Below are 16,420 nucleotides of genomic sequence, written 5' to 3'. Positions count from 1 at the left end.
CTAGTGGGAGAGTATTCCTGGCTTCCATCTCCACTATTGCCCTCCCTCCCAAAAAAAAGTTGTTATCTTAGCTAAGGTGGTAGGGCATGCTTCTCTGCAGAGGTGACTTTGAGCAGATCTCTGAATGAAGGGACTTAGCAAGCCCTGCAGATACCTGGGAGCAGAGCATTCCAGGCCGAGAGAGCTGCTAGGGCAAAGGCTGTGGGGGTGGAGTGGGCCTACTGTGGTCCAAGGACAGGCGGGGGCGGGGGCTTTCACGCCAGGACAGGACTCTGGACTTGGGTTATGAAGGTGACAGAAAGTCATTGGCATGTTGGGCAGAGGAGGGACTTGAATTGGCCTTTTCTAGTCAACTTTTTCCTCTTGTGCACTTGATGGGTCTCTTAACTGGGGCGGTTTTCTCACCTATGGTTCTGGAAAGCTCTCCTGGCTGCTGCTGTCTTCTGCACCTTCATGACCACTACCCAACTGAGATCAGGTGGCCAGCTGGCCGGGCTGGCTAGATTAGCTGGGTTCAAAGGAGCTGGCTGTATCAATAACTAAGCAAACATCAAAGAAGCCATGGAGCACACAAACATGAGTTTCTAAGAAAGAGAGCAGGACAGCTCGGTGACCCCCAAGAGTCAGCTCCACGCTGGACAGCACTGGAAAGAGCAAGAGAGAGCAGGCTCACCCGGAATCCCCCTATATATTGGGGAGAAGACATTTGATAGAATATTCCACCCCAATAAGGCAAGGGGTAGGGTTTTGAAGAGTGGAGTCTTGCTTGGTGAGGTCATGTGGTCACAGATTGATGGACATCTTGGCAAGTCACACCCATCTCAGGTGCTGTGTGGGATCATAGGCAGAACGAGAGGAAAGGCACATCTGCGTCACACAGCCCAATCAGCATGCAAGGCCAGACCAGTCCCCTCAGATGCTCAAATGCCCATAGCTCACACACACAGCCCATGGATTGTGTGCGACAAGATCATCTTTTGCTATTGCTGTTAGGTACCAGGGATTGAACCCAGGAACTCCACATTAGGTAAGCGCTCTTCCCCAGAGCTACACCCTGGCCCAAGTTCATCATTTCTAATGTGGATGTCCCAGTGGGACACAGGCACACCACTGCCCAGCAAGTCCATTGTTTTTTGTCAGTCTTAGAGGCGTTCTTGCTAACCTTTAATGTTTTGCCCCTTAGCATGAAGGGAGTGTTTTTGAGTATTGAATTGTTGGGTTTCAACCTGTTATTCATTGTAGTGTAATGCACAAGAGAAAAAAAACTTGAAAACCTCCTTAATGTCCACCAAGAGTGTATGCAGTATATATGTTGTGGTATAATCTTCCACAGAAGGGTCTACTACACAGCTAGCACCTGTGGCGATGGAGCACGCCTGTAATACCAGCAGGAGGATCACAAGTTGGAGGCCAGACTCAGCAATTTAGGGAAATAAAACATAAAAAGGGGTGGGGATGTGGCCCAGTGGTTATGCACATCTGGGTTCAATCCCCCAAACAAAACAAAAACCTGAGTGGTAAAACATTTCCAGGGCTCAATCCCCAGTACCACGAAAATAAATAAGTAGATTAATTAAAGGGAGTGGTGAGATTGTGGATCTGGATGTGCTTCTGTATGCGTAAAACACCTTTGGCAATATTCACAAGATAAGAACCAATGGAAACTCCACCTCATAGGGTTTTTATGAGAGTTATATGAGTTCATATTACCTAATTGCTCAGGAGAAAGCCTGGCACACAGTAAGCACAGCAAGAAGATTTTGTTGAATAAAATAAAAGGAAGGAACCAGATGACTAGGGGGTAGAGGGAGAAACTTTGCACCTGATACCCTTATGTACCTTTTGAATTTGTACCTTGGGTGAATATTATTTATTTTTTTTTTCTACTGGGGATTGAACCCAGTGCGCTCTACCACTGAGCCAACCGCCCCACCCCAGTCCTTTTTATTTTTTATTTTGAGACAAGTTCTCGCTAAATTGCTTGGGGGCTCTCCAAATTGCTTAGACTGTCCTTGAACTCGTGATCCTCCTTCCTCAGCCTCCTGAGTGGTTGGGATTTCAGGTGTGCGTCAGGGTGCCCCGCTATTACCATATTTTAAAGTTGAAATTGAGTATATCTAAATAGAGAAAAGACCGTCGGAGGGTGTCGGGCCTGGAAGGAGCCCCCACCCGCACTCCCCGGGAGTTAAGGGAGTTAACTGGCCGAGGTTGGTCCGAGGCGGCACCGTGTGCTGCCAGAATCCAGGAGGGCGAGGAGAGGGAGGAGGGAGGCCGCCCAACGCCCACACCCCAGGGCCCACTATAAAAAGCACATTTCAAAACACCAGACTGGAAAAGTTTTTTTAGTAGTATTATTATTTTTTTAAATAGCAAAAGCGCGTCCCCCCAGGAGGCGGGTTGCAGCTGCGGTCGTGGCGGTTCCCAGGTGATGTCAGTCCTGGCGCGGCGCCAGCCCCGGCCCCTTGGAGACGGTCTTGGGTTCAGCTTGACTGTTTTTCCTTCCTGAGACTTGAGGACACCTTCCTGTCTCAGGGAAAGCGGCCTTTCCAGGGCTTGCTGGGCGGCGGAGGGCCAGCGCCGCGGGGAGGGCGAGGGGAGGGGGCGGGAGAGGCGGAGAAGCCTCGAGAGCGCGCGGGAGTGGCTCCGCCCGCAGCCCGCGGGGGCGCGCCCGGCGCGCTCCCGGGTCCGGGGCCCGCCCCCTGCCCCCTGCCCCCAGCCCCCAGCCTTCCCCTGCCTTGGCCGCTGCCTGGGGAGGTCTCAGGGCGGGGTGGGGGGCCAGAGACGTTCCCACGGACCTCGCGGCTCCTCTCCCTCTCCAAACCGCGGGCCCACCCTGCCTTCCCCTCTGGCGAGAGGCGCCTTGCCAAACTGGCCCTTCTGCGGATGGGACAAGCGGGGTCTTCCTCCGCACTCCTGGCTGTGACCTCTGGAAAGGGACCTCTGGGAAGTGGGTCAAGCCCATCTTGCAGCAGGCCGTGCAGACGGAGCGAGACCCAGACCCTCCACAAGCACCCGCCACCAGCGGGCACTGAGGGAGGTGGCAGGTTTCCCAGGGAGTGGCAGGTGGGCTCCAGGTCCAGCTCTGTGGCCTGCAGAGACTCGCCTCCTGCCTGGAAACCTCTGCGTTCAGCACAGAGGCAGCCGAGCTAGGAGCTCAGAGCAAGGGCTCTGACCCAGCGAGCCTGCCTCCTGATTCTGCTTCTGTCATTCAGTGACTTTGCGGAGCCAGAAGAATAGTGACAGAATGAGTTCCAGGGCTCAGAAGTGCCTGGCACAGAGGAAGTGCTGGAAGTGCTAGTGTCCTATACTCTGTCGAGGACTTGAGTGACTTTGATGGCCACCGGCTGCTGTGGGCCAATGCTCTGGACGCTCAAGGAGATGTGTTGGGGATTATTGGGTTCTGTTCAGGGGACACTCAAGGACCCGCAGATGCACCATTATTATTTTTATTTATTTATTTATTTATTTATTTTTTGCTTAATCTAAAACTTGCATTTACTAAAGGAGGTCATTAGAAGGCATTGGACAGGATTCTTTATGAGGTCTCTTTCTTTTTTTTTTTTTAAGAGAGAGAGAGAGAGAGAGAGAGAGAGAGAATTTTTATTTATTTATTTTTCAGTTTTCGGCGGACACAACATCTTTGTTTGTATGTGGTGCTGAGGATCCAACCCGGGCTGCACGCATGCCAGGCGAGCTCGCTACCGCTTGAGCCACATCTCCAGCCCCAGACGCACCATTATTGATGCAGATACACAAGTGGCCAGATCACCCAGCAGAATCTTCCACACTTGGTAAAGCCTTCTCCACCTTGGCAGCACCATCCCAAATGACACCTCTGGTCTCCCGGTCACATACTCCCTCATGCCTTGGAACCTGCCCCGTACTTTGTGTGTGTATGTGTGGGGTGTTTTGCTGGGGATCCCATCCGGGGCCTTGTGTATGATTTACATCCTCAGCCTCCACATTTTTATTATTTGCTCAGAGTCTGCTTTTTCCATAAGCTGTGACCAACTCAGGATCGGGCACCACATCTGTCCTATTCTCCCATCTTCCCTAGAGCCTTGCTGGTCCCTGAAGTTCCATGCATGTGTGTTGACTGAGGACTGACAGGCTGAGCCTACCTTAAGTTGTTCCTGATGTTAAACTCAATCCTGTGCCTCCTGGGAGTCTTATCTCCTCCAGTGACTCAGCCTGGTCCCTTGGGTTTGATTCCTGGCTCTGCCAATCATTGCTTAACCCAGTGAGCTTGGGCTTGGTTTTCTAGTCTGTGAAATGGGGGTAACAACAGGACCTACCTCTGTGCATTGCTGCAAGATTAAGTGAAGCCGTAAGTGTGAGTCACTCAGGGCAGTACCTCAATTAGTCAGCCCTGTCAGTGGCAGGAGGAGGCACCTACCTGTTTGGCCAGGTGGGGGTGGTAGATGAGCAGCCAGAGAACCTGATTCAAATCAATCTATTTACCAACCACTGCGGGACCTTGGGCAAGTTCTTTAACAATCTTGTCCCTCAACTTCCTTATCTGTAAAATGCCACAACAATAGTATATAATCTGGCAAACTTGAAAGCTATATTAATTCTTTGATGTCAAATATGTAGATTGAGGCCTGAAACATAGTAGGTTCTCAAAAAGTCAAGCATTTCCCCAAGCCTGGGGGAATCTGGTGTTCAGAGAAAGCCAACTCCTATTTTACCAGCCGTTCCTCCTCAAGGTGGGTCTGTCCTGTTGACAAAGTCCTTCTGGTTCACCATGTGCAGCCTGAGCTAAGGAAAAGCAAGGCCCAGAGAGAGGCAGAACCCACCCTGGGACACACAGGAGCAGTGGCCAAACTAGATCAGGCTAGACCTGCCTTCCAGCTGGTTCAACCTCAGTGCCTCCTGGGTTTCCAGGCCCTACTGGCCTGACCTGTGACCCTGGGCCCCCTGGGAGCCCAATCCCAGGCCTGTGGGGTCTGAAAGTCTGGTCTGGATTAGACACGCTGAGAAGCAAAGGCTGCCCCCCCCCCACCAGAGCTGGCCGCCTGCTGGGACCTGAGCTCACAGCTGCTGAGACTCACAGGGACATAAATCATGGTGGCAGGAGGCTAGGGGGTTGGGACCACCTTAGCCTCCTGAGGGCCACAGAGGCCTGAGAGTCAGGAGCAGGGAGGCCTGGGTCCCCTGGGAGTATTATCTGTCCTCGTTAGATTAGCTGAAGGGTGGGTCAGCGGGGCCAGGGGACCTCTTGGGAGACCTCGCATTGAGTGGGCCAAGGTCCTGGCTTCTCTAACTCCTCATTGTGCATTTACAAACGTGCAGAGGTGACAAGAGCAGGGTGGAGAAGTCCCTTACGCCCTCACCCAGGGCCACCAGCATTCACCAGTGGTCACAGTTGCTTTATCCCTTTTCTCTCAATTGCCCACAGTTTACTTTTTCCTGACTCTATTGAGAGTAGGTGGCCTACCTCAGCTCCTGTGTCCCCGAAGGATCCTTAGTTCTTAAGCACAAGGACATCCTCTTCCATGACCACAGTCCTGTTAGCAAATTCAGAACATTCACCTTTGATACAACATTTTATTGCTCGCATTCTAATTTTGTCAACCAATAACGTCCCCTGGAGCATCCCCCACCCCATAGCACAGGATGCAGTTCAAGGGCATGCGTTGCATGTAGCTGTCAGGTCTGGACTTCGGATATCAGAACCACGTGAGGTCAGACAGACAGCAGGAGGAGAAGGTGGGATGAGGAAGGTATCAACACGAACCTCCCAGAACTGATGCTTCTGTAGACCCTCTAATTATAGAAAGCCCTCAAACAGTGCGTTGTGCTTGGGGGCAGTGCGTGTGAGATGATCAGTGTGTTGTGCTGGGTGGCAGTGCGTGTGAGGTGGTCTGGCTGGGGTTGGTTATTCCATATCCTCTCAGCCCTGGTTTTCTTCTCTCTGAACAACGTTGCTCCTCTGGCCCCAAGTTGGCCTGGAGAACCTTGGCTGGGCTGGTCCATCCTGGAGGGGGAAAGCGTGGGTGGTGGGGGAGGGGAGTGTTAGGAAAATCACCCCCAGAGGTATTGGTCCACAGCTGTGCTTCTCCCAAGTCACATGGATGGAACTGACCTTCAGCTCACTCATGGACATTAAGTGTCCCCTGCCCAGGAAGACAGTTCCAGTGCCTCATGGAGCACTATGCAGCTGTGAAAAAGTATGGACCAGTTTCCTTGAACACCAAGGATCTCTAAGAAGTATTAGTAAAGGAGAAAAAAAAAATCCAACTATAAAGCAAAGAATCTAACATGCTTTCACTTGGGTGAAAAATTTGTATAATGTATATGACGTATATGATTTCCCTAACTGCTGATCCTCCCTGCAGGAGCTCCTAAGTCCCTGCATCACAGTAATTGCCTCTGAGAACTTAAACTGAGTGGCTGAGAGCAGAGGAGACTTCTTGTCAGTTTATTCTCTTTTGTGGCTTTTGGATTTTGAGCTCTGCAAGTGTATCATCCATGTCAAAGGAGAGGCAATTGAAAAACCCAGCGTAAGCAGGAGTGCTGGCCCCAGGATCCCAGGAAGCTGCTAACTGCATTTCTTGACCTGCTGGCTGGGCACACAGGTGCACTGAGTTGGCGGAAATTCACTGTGCGGTGCTTTGGCAACTTGTGCACTTTCCCAAATATATGTTATGATTTGATAAAAAGTTGTGTTTTTTTTGGGGGGAGGAGGGGGTATCAGGGATTGAACTCAGGGGTGCTCCACCACTGAGCCGCATCCCCAGCCGTTCTAATATTTTATTTAGAGACAGGATCTCACTGAGTTGTTTAGCGCCTCGCTTTTGCTGAGGCTGGCTTTGAACTCGAGATCCTCCTGCCTCAGCCTCCCGAGCTGCTGGGAGTATAGGCGTGTGATAAAAAGTTTTAACTTAGCATGCTGTAGATGTAGAGTGTACGCGTAATGAAAACCCCATGGGCTCCACACTGTGGTGATTTCTAGGACTTGGAACCTATGAACCTATGCACTCCCCTCCCCATCCTGTGGTGCTGGGGGTGGAACCCAGGACCTTAGCACATGATAGACAAGTGCTTGGCCACTGAGCTACCTTCCCAGCCCCGTGTCTGAACTTTGTATAATGAAGACATAAGCAGAGAAACCTACAAATATTTTTTTCAGACATAGTAATCAGTGTAGAGCTTTCTGGAAGGACCCACAGGAAACTGCTAACAGCAGAGGCCTTTAGGGAGGGGCCTCAGGGAGGTTATGGACTTTTCACTGCCCAGTATCTGATACAATTTGAACTTGAACTCTTTACTCAGTGCATAAATAATCTATTAAAAACTATTTAACAAAGCAAAATAAACACTCTTCTTTCTGTTGTAATTGCTCTTGCTGGCTAGAGATTGGGCCAAGGAGGCTCAGAGGGGTCAAGCAACAACCCCAGGGTCACCCAGCAAATCTGGTGGCAGAAGTGGGCCTCCAGCCCAGAGCACCCAAGTGTCTGCCCTGCCCCCATTCCCAGGTTTCCTGCCATTGACAAGGTCATAGTCCTTTTCCTGTGGCCTTGCCAGAGGCTGCCTGTACCTGGATCAGGGTAGGCACAGTGAGAGCAGTATGCTACCAAGGGAAAGTGCAGCCCATGGGGACACAGGATGGGCAAGACCAGGGTCCCTGGCACACCAGGGAAGTGAGGTAGAGCTGCTAGAAAGCTCTCTGGTGGACAGGCCCCTGGGATCCTCCTCCTCCACATCGCATGCAAAAGGGGTTAGGTGTGCTGGTTTCAGGACTGGCTGCAACCAGCACTGGCACTTCTGACCGCTCCCCTGCCTGCTTGGGTTTTAGTCCATCAGTGACAAAGACCAGGTGGGTCAGGCTCTGTCCTGTGGCGAACTGGCACAGCCATGGTGCACAGGATGCTGGGAAATTGTTGATCTGCAAAATGGGCAGCCCCGATTCAGGCTCGGTCAGAAGGGCAAATGCACGGGAGGGGGGTGCCAGGCGCAGGGAACAGGGGCGTGGACGGTGGAGCAGGACTGCTTCCCGTGACCCACACAAGTGTTTGTGAAAAGAAAAAATAAAATAAAAAATAAAAACCAGGTATGTGGATGCACCTTGCTAGGTTAAGGCAGCTCGGGCCTCTCCCTGCCTCCTCCTCCCTCTGGCCTCCTGACCTCCTTTGACCTTGGTCTCCCAGGGACACAGGCCTCACGAAGAGTACCTAGAGTTCTGGGCTCAACTGACTCTAAAATGGTAAACCTGGTCCCCACCTCCCAGGGCTTCTGGGGGTACGCTCGGGGCCCTGGGGGCTGGCACTCCATCCAGGCAGGGGCAAGAGCTGCTCTGAGCTTTGAAGGTGGCGTGTCACCCCACCATGTGCCTTTGGGTGTCATTTTGGGTGTCATTTGGTCCTCAATCATCTCAGCTAAAACAAGGTAAGAATGTCCACTGTAACACACCCATTTGCACACGCGGAAGATGGCACACCTGCCGGCCTCCCAGTCAGTGAAGGACAGGTTCAAGAACGGTGCAGTCAGACGAGGGAATGTGAAGCAGCTAACAACAGAACAAGGACACCCTTCCTGTCCCCACCTGGGCTGGGAGCAGGCCTCATTAACCCAATAAGTCCGGAGTTTTCAATTCTGCAAACAGAATAAATACCCCAATATTATTTCAAAGTTACCCTTAAGCTATTGTGGCTCCATTTTAAGTTTTCACAGGTGTTCCATATCCAGGCGGTGGGACAATATGGGTCAAAGGAAAAATTTTTAAAAAAAGGAAGCAGGGCTGGGGATGTGGTTCAAGCAGTGGCGCGCTCGCCTGGCATGCGTGCGGCCCGGGTTCGATCCTCAGCACCACATACCAACAAAGATGTTGTGTCCACCGAGAACTAAAAAAAATTTTAAAAAAATATAAAAAAAGGAAGCAGAAAGTCGTACAGTAGTTATGATCTGTGTCCTTGCTTGATTATTCGTAGGGAATGGGGAGGTCACAAAAAACTGGTGTCGGGGGCCCCCTCTGGGAGGACAGAAGAGGGAGATTTTCCACCTTTATGTCCTCTTGTACCTTTTGAATTTTTAAACCATGGATCTAGTCCTTATTCAGAAATAAATAAAGTTTGGGTTTCTGTAGGCAGCATACCAGACACCTGAGGGTTGTTCACCAACACTGGGAGAACGGGAGTCGGGAGGACGGACGGGCCATCTCTACTTCTGGAGAGGGGCCCCCGGCCCAACCCAGCCCCCGCCCGCGCCCAGGGTCCTGGGGGGGGGGGTCCGCATTGAGTCACTGTCCACAGGCCCTTCATTCCTCAGCTGGGAACGACATCTTTTATTTAAAAATACTTTTATCTTAAGCTACCAATTCTCGCTCACACATGCCACACTCACACACAGACACGCAGACACCTCTGTCACCAACAGTCTTTTCCCCAAAGTTCCACCTTGTCTCTGACCCGCCAGGCCTCAGTTGGGCTGAATGGGTCCTCACAGCTCTCCAGGGTGGAGTGGAGACGTCCCAAAGGCCCTGCCCGGCCGTTGTCCCTGGTCCCTACACAAAGGGGTGGGTTCGGCTTCTGGGGTCTTCTCCCCTGTACAGCCAATGGCTGACTCCCGGCCTCCTTGGGTGTCCTGTTTGCAGCAAATTCCGCAGGGGCCCTGGCTCATCTCCGTGGCCCTCGAAGGGGGGCCACTCCCCTCACCTTCAAGCAGCTGCCTCCCAGGTCACGACGGCCACCCTGTAGGAGGGAACAAAGAGGGTGAGGAGATGAGTTGGCCCACTGTGAACACTGGAACTAACCTCTATGTCCAGCAGTTGGGGATTGGATCAGTAAATCACAGTTTAGCCATTCACTAGAGAAAGTTCTCTGTTGTAAAAAGCAGAAGAAACCTTATGTACAGTCAGGGAAGGCTGTGGAGGGACACTGTTCAAGGGTAAATCAAGGGCGGAACTGAGTGAATAGTTTCTTTTTGTGGGGGGTACCAGGACTGAACTCAGGAGCACTAGACCACTGAGCCACATCCCCAGCCGTTTTGTATTTTATTTAGAGACAGAGTCTTCCTGAGTTGTTTAGTCCCTTGCTGTTGCTGAGGCTGACTTTGAACTTGTGATCCTCCTACCTCAGCCTCCCAAGCTGCTGGGATGACAGGTGTGCACCACAGCGCCCGGCTTGAGTCAATACTTCTGTAAGTTGTGGTTTCTAGAGAGAAGTGCATGTGGGAAATGGCCAGTGGGAGTTTTTAGAGGACGGGGATTTCATGATGAGGAGACAGGAGAGGGGGGAGGCCTGTTCACTGTGTGTGGTGTGTGTGTGTGTGTGTGTGTTTTACCTTTCCCATCCTTCCCCACATGATCTATTGCCTTAAAGAAATTGAAACATGACCTCCATTCTTGGTCTCCCTTGGCTGGGAATATGCTCTCAGGTCTTGTCTCCCTGGGATTTTTTTTTTTTTAAACTCTTGGAATCACTTAGTACTTCCTGCCTTTTGGGGGGGGGGCATTCACTAGGGCAAAACACAGAAAGGGAAGACAGGTCTCCGTGCTCCCCATCTGGCTGGAGGTGCTGGGAGTGGCAGCCTCCCTTCTGAGGCTCCATTTCTAGCTCAGGGGCTGGCACAGAGCAAGCACCAGCAGGTGACTTGGAAGCAGTGGTGGCCATTGGAAGATGAGCTGATGGTGGAGCCCCTGAAGCCACCAGTCCCTCGCCCGACAGGGGCAGTCTCTACCCGCCCTGCCATCCATATGCTCAGGTGGATACACGGAAGCCAGAGAGGTCACGGCCTCCCTCTTTTGAGGCCTCCAGCGTTGAGTGACTGGCCCAGAGCCACCCAGTCGGTTGGTAAGAGCAGGCCTAGAAATCCGTGTGGCCAACAAGCGGTTCTGTCTCCAGGACGTAGGCTGCACGAAATCTCACTGTAAATGCTCGTCGCCCAGAGGACGGACCTGGCGGCCTCTCGGCCCGTCTAGAGGACTAGCGACAGACCATCTGGGAGCTCTGTCGCCTGCCCCCCTCGCTGGGCCCAGGTTGGGGCAGATCCATCCAGATGTGAGCCCAGCCTCCCTGGAGGCTCTCTGGCCCAGGGACAGCACGTTCACTCACAGGCTATTTTGAGGGCTGAAGCCATAGTCCCAGCAGAGCCTGGGGCTTGGGCTTCTCAGACAAACTCTGGCAGGAGTGGCTGCGAAGGGTGGCTAGGGACAGGGGTGGTGGCGGTGGGGGGAGGTAGAGTGTTGAGGTTGGGAACATTCTTTGAGCCTCAGGGACGGGGAGTGCCACCTCCCACCCCAAGTCTGAAGACTTTGTCCCATTAGAATATTGGGACCTCTCTGAACCTCAGTTTCTTTATCTATGAAATGGGGACAGATCATTCTTGCTGCCCCGGCCGCAGTCAAATGTGAAGAGAGCTGTGTGAGATGTCCTTCCTGGGCCCCGTGTGTCCCACGAGAACTTAGCACCAAGGGTCTAGGGGAAGCACTGTGACCAAGAGGGACACTCCTGGCCTTTCATTCCTGCCGTGGGTTGCCTGTTGGACCCTGGCTGGTTCAGCTCAGGGAGCCTCGGTTTCCTCACCTGGAGGGGGAGTTGCTCTGTAAGATGGTACAGGTTAACAAAGGCTCCTCAGCCCAACAGGGAGAGCCCCGGAACACGGCCACTGTTCAGTAAATGTCCACAATACGATCATCAGCATCATCTGGCCGTGACACTCCCTGGCCCCTGTCGCCTCTCCACCACCTCCTCCTGAGTTGGGCACATTAGCAGCCTCACAAGAGCACCCTGTCCAGCCCCCCCCCCAGGTAACGAAAGGGTAACTGGGTCATACCCAAGAACCCCTCCCATCTACAGAGGGCCACGCCTCGCCCCTAATTAGCCAGGTGTTCCAGGGAACTGTTTCCATAGCCACCCCAGCCCCAGACCAGCCACGGAGGGAGGTGGTGCCCCAGGTGAAGGGACAGGGTCCAGAACCTTGGAACTTGCTGGGCCTCAAAGCTCAGAAAGGAGGGGGGGGGGCCTACGACAACCAGTTTTCTTCCAGCTGCATCTTGGAGGGACCAGAACTGGGATGATCACCCTCCTCGCTTACTCCCAGAGGGGCCTCTGGAGTTGAGTGTGGCTTCTGCAGCCAAATTTGGCTGGGTTCTTGGTCGCACAGACTGACTCCCGGGAAGCAGCCAGGCCCAGGCAAGGTCCTGTGAGCTGCAGGACAGGCCAAAGAGACCTAGGCAGGAGCCCCCCGCCTGCCTGCCAGGGGGGAGGCGTAGGACACACACCTTCCCCAGGGCCTGCAGGTGCGGGGCCCTCCAGTGGAACCTCTCCTACTTCCCAGTCAGTCAGGCCTGAGTTCGAATCCGGACTCCCTCTCTGGCTGTGGGTCTCTGAAGTGGTGGCAGCATCTCTAAGCAGGCGGGGACAGTGTGGGGTGTCTAAATGGTAACTCAGACTTAGCAGAAGATAGCTGTCACGTCACTGGCCCATCTCTGAGCGCCTTCCACCTCCCACTACCTGTCACTTCTTCCCACTCCTTTCTCTAGCCCACGATTTTGGACCTAGCTCCTCAGAGCCCAGCTTCTAGAACACTCTTCCCTGCGCTGCCCTTCCTTGCCTGTCTCTGTCCCCAGGCATTCTTTAGGATTCAGCACAGAGGCCCCTCACCTCTCGTCGCAGACCTGGGCTTCTTCTGACAGTCCCTTTGTGCTCCCCCTCTCCTGCCATCAGACCACAGCACCCTTACCTTCATCTCCCCACCCTGGCCCTGACCGCCAGATGGGGACCCACGCCTGCCTCGCGGGGTACACTCTCAGAGCCCACACACGCCAGCTGCTGGGAACTTGAGGGTTGCCGAACTGAATGGAGGTGACCAGTGGTCAGGGGGATAGCAGAGGGCCCAGTCAGCCCTCCACACAGGGGCCTGAAGACCTCCCCTGGGTTCCCAGCCCAGTCAGCGGCCCTAACCACAGCAAGGAGCAGCAGGGACCCTCGAGAGGGTACAAATCGGAGGCCAAGAAGACTGACTCAGAAAAACTGAGGCACCCAGGGGTGAGTAGCCACCTGAGAGTCTGATGAACCGGAAGCAGAGGGTTTGAGACCTGAACAGGGAGGCCTCATCACCAGCACAGCGTGGAGCCAGGGACCTATGTCAGCTACAAAACCAAATTCCGGCAGAGTCAGAGGACCCTTTCATTGGCCATCGAAGGCCAGGCAGGACTCTCTGAGTCTCAGTTTCCCTAAATGCAAACAGCAGCTACTGAAACCCAACACTGTCACACCAGACAAGCCTCCTTACTGCCGGAGGAGCCAAGGCCAGGAAGACAGAGGGACTGGGGATGAAGCAGGTTCCTCGGAGTCTGGGCACATTTTCAGCCAGGAGGCCCTCTGGCAGCCATCGCTGCTGCTACCCAGGCCTTGCAGCCCGGTTCCCAGCCTTACTTTGGACAATTAATACAAAGTGGTAGCCCACGGCAACACATACCCAATCAACCCAGGGTTGCATCCCGCGAATATGGGCATGCGATTTCGTCACTCTGAGCCATAGGTCCCTCTTAGTGATGAAGTGAGGGGAAGCAGGCGAGCCAGACTGGATTCTGGTCCAAGTAAAAAAGTGCACTGGAGGAGCCAGCATGGAACAAAAGCTCAATAAATGATGGTCTTAGTTATTCTTTGCTCCTGCCCTCTTCCCAGAAGGAAGGATGTCCCGGAACACCTTTAGCTGCAGTGGGGATGTCTCAAAGTTAATAAAATCAGACCCGGGCTCTGGGCTCCTGAACGCTTTCTCTTTGGGGGGACCTTGAGTGGCTCAGTTCCACACTCAGCCCTGGGTTTGGGACGCCGCGCCCACCACGTCGCTTCTCCCTCGCCTTAGGGGGACTCTGCCCCTCTTTCGCTCCCCGAGAGACTCGATCCCCGGCTAATTCTGCTCCTCCTCGCCTCCCGTTCAGGAGCGCGGTGCACTCACCCCCTTGCGCTGGTTGCTGAGGCAGAAGGTGCAGATGGAGCGCGGCTGGCGGCCGCCGTCGGCGGCTGCGGGGACAGTGCCCTTGGCACTGCCCGCCGCACGGAAGCACGGCTGCCCGTCGTCGGCCGCGTCCCCCAGAAGCAGCACGTTGGCCAGGTGCGCGATGTAGCTGGACGCCAGGCGCAGCGTCTCGATCTTGGACAGCTTGCGGTCCACGGGCTCGGTGGGGATGAGCGTGCGCAGCGCGGTGAAGGCCGTGTTCACGCTCTGCGTGCGGTCCCGCTCCCTCGCGTTGGCCGCCTGCCGCTGTCGCACCACCACCACGGGACCCGCGCTGCCGCCCGCCCGCCGCCCGCCCCCGGGGCCCGGGCCGCGCCGAGCCGCCTCCAGGCCTTCGCAGCAGCCGAACGACTGATCGGACGCGTCGCTCTCGCTACGGTTCTCCTCGTCCTCGCTCAGCAGCCGCACGTCCGGGTACAGCACGTGCGCACCGACGGGGCGCAGCAGCGCGAACGCCATGGGCGCCCGGCCGCTTCCCTCTGTGAGCGGTGTCCCTGCCCCGGCCGCGCCCGCCGTGCGCTCCCGCGCGCTCCCACGGCCTCGCCGGCCGCCGCCTTATAGCCGGGGGAGGGGCCAATCGCGGGGCGGCCCCGGGCGGGGGGCGGGGAGCTCCGCCCGGGCCAATGGGGAGGCGCCCGACTGCCCCGGCCAATGGCGACTCGCGGGTCTCCCCAGTTCCTCAGGTTGAAAGCTCCCCGGGAGCTCGAGGCCCGCCCCGAAGGCTCTAGGTCTCCACTGGCGAGCCGGACAGATGCTGGGACTCTGGGTGGCCGGAGTGGAACTCAGATCTGGCCTCCTGGTCCTCAGCCTCGGGGGCTGGGAGTCCACGGGAGAGTCCCTTCTCGCTTACCCTGTTTCCTCATTCGGAAAGCGATTGTCGCCGACTTCCCGCCCTCACATTCCAATCAGTGGTTTGGCAACTTTCTGGAGCGTGTGATTTGGGGAAGGGACTTTTGACACTCGAGCTTCTCAGATCGCCCGCATTGTGACCCAGCAGTTCTGGAACGATGCAGGAATCTCACTTTGTACCAGCCCTTGGTAATGGTGTTGATGTCCGTGGGGAACATTGGGGAAAACTGTAACCTTTCCAAAAAAGGACTCAACCGTATCACCTCCCCTACGACAGTTTTGAAACACACACACACACACACACTCACGCACACACACACACACGCCAAGATAAACACACACAAAATACATCAAAACACTAATCGGTCTCTCTCCATTATGGAAGGATGTGCATTTAAGAACTCTTGTGAAAACAACAACAACAACACAAATCCCAGTAGTTCCATTCTTTCATTGATGAGTTCAACAATATTAGTTGGCCCTACTATGTGTCAGGCACGGTTTTAGATCAGAGGATTCCGAGCTGAACGAAATAAACTCTCTGCCTTCGGGGAGACTCAGGGGGTCAGCGCTGAGAACTTTACCGTGCCCAGCTGAGGTTGTCGCAAGACCCCGACTCACAGGTAAGACAGCTGGCCTTTAGCTACTGGTAGCTGAGCGGGGACGGCAGCTTCAACCCGCCTGGCATCACCACCTCTCAGAATCCGCCTCCGCGCCCCCTCACACACAGGCTGCGTCCCTCCAGTGTGCCTGTCTTGGAGAAACTTCTGATGGGTCACCCCATGTCTGCCCCATTCCCTCCAGGGAAGCGTAACTGGGCTGATGATGGCCACTGGGATCTCTAGGTCACCCAGACTGGCTCCCAGCTCCATCCCGGGACTCGCCAAGTCGGCATCCACTGGGCCTTGGAAAATAACTTTCTGTTCAGCTGCAGTGGCTGCCAGTGTGGCAGAGAGAGGATGCGGACGGGAGCGGAGGGGCTTTGAGGTGCTTGGGTCTCCCCCGAGCCTCCTTCCTGGAGATGCCTGCCCCTGGGTGGCGCTGACCTTCCCCGCCTCCCAGCCCCAGGCCAGAGGGCGGGGAAGGAGGGCTTCCCTGGTTGCCGGGAGAGGAGTCCCTGAACTCCCAGAACCCAAGGTCGGCGGGAGACTGTTCCCACACCTGGCTTCCCACCTCCCACACCGCCTGACCGTGACCCCAGCCGGGCTGAGCTGGGGAGGAGGAGTCTGCACGCCCCCGTCCCTCGGGGCCAGCCCCACACGCAGCCCGGCCTGCGGCTGCTTCCTGAGCCGATGAGTTATTACGGGGAGATTTCCTTCCCTGTCTGCGCCTCCTCGCGGGGGCTCCCAGCCCCCTCCACTTTCGCTTTCTCCCCCTGCTCTGGGCTCCTGACCCCCAGGCTGTCGAAAATTCCTCCGCTCGCCCCCTCCCCAGGCCAGCGCAGGGCTGGGGACGTCCAACGGGGCGTGAACTGGCCCGGAAGGCGGGAGGGGCTCCTGGTGGGCTCTTCATTCATTCGCTGCTCCTGGGCAGGTTGGGACACCAGGGACCCTGGGAGTAAACGAAAACCATGAATGAGTCTGAGGCCGGCGGCTCCAGCCAGGGG

General features: G+C 55.1%; 2 protein-coding genes across 2 annotated transcripts in view; both read right to left on the bottom strand.

Annotated features, from left to right (window-relative positions):
- Positions 1-9,262: 9,262 nt before the first annotated feature.
- On the bottom strand, positions 9,263-14,509 carry Tcf15 (transcription factor 15). The gene is made up of 2 exons (XM_026402117.2): positions 13,906-14,509; positions 9,263-9,692 (listed from the first exon to the last, which is right to left on the bottom strand). The coding sequence occupies exons 1-2, from the start codon at positions 14,422-14,424 to the stop codon at positions 9,618-9,620; spliced, it is 594 nt and encodes a 197-aa protein (XP_026257902.1). The 5' UTR covers positions 14,425-14,509; the 3' UTR covers positions 9,263-9,617.
- A 795-nt stretch (positions 14,510-15,304) lies between these two features.
- Srxn1 (sulfiredoxin 1) overlaps positions 15,305-16,420 on the bottom strand; it is a 34,759-nt gene continuing 33,643 nt past the window's right edge. The window contains exon 4 of the transcript XR_013343708.1: positions 15,305-16,365. The gene's annotated coding sequence lies outside the window, so the exon portion shown is untranslated. The remainder of the gene's footprint in view (positions 16,366-16,420) is intronic.

The sequence above is a fragment of the Urocitellus parryii genome, chromosome 6 (genome assembly GCF_045843805.1).
Source record: "Urocitellus parryii isolate mUroPar1 chromosome 6, mUroPar1.hap1, whole genome shotgun sequence".
NCBI lineage: Eukaryota > Metazoa > Chordata > Mammalia > Rodentia > Sciuridae > Urocitellus > Urocitellus parryii.
Note: the sequence above shows the minus strand (reverse complement) of the source record. Positions and strands in the feature narration are given on the sequence as shown.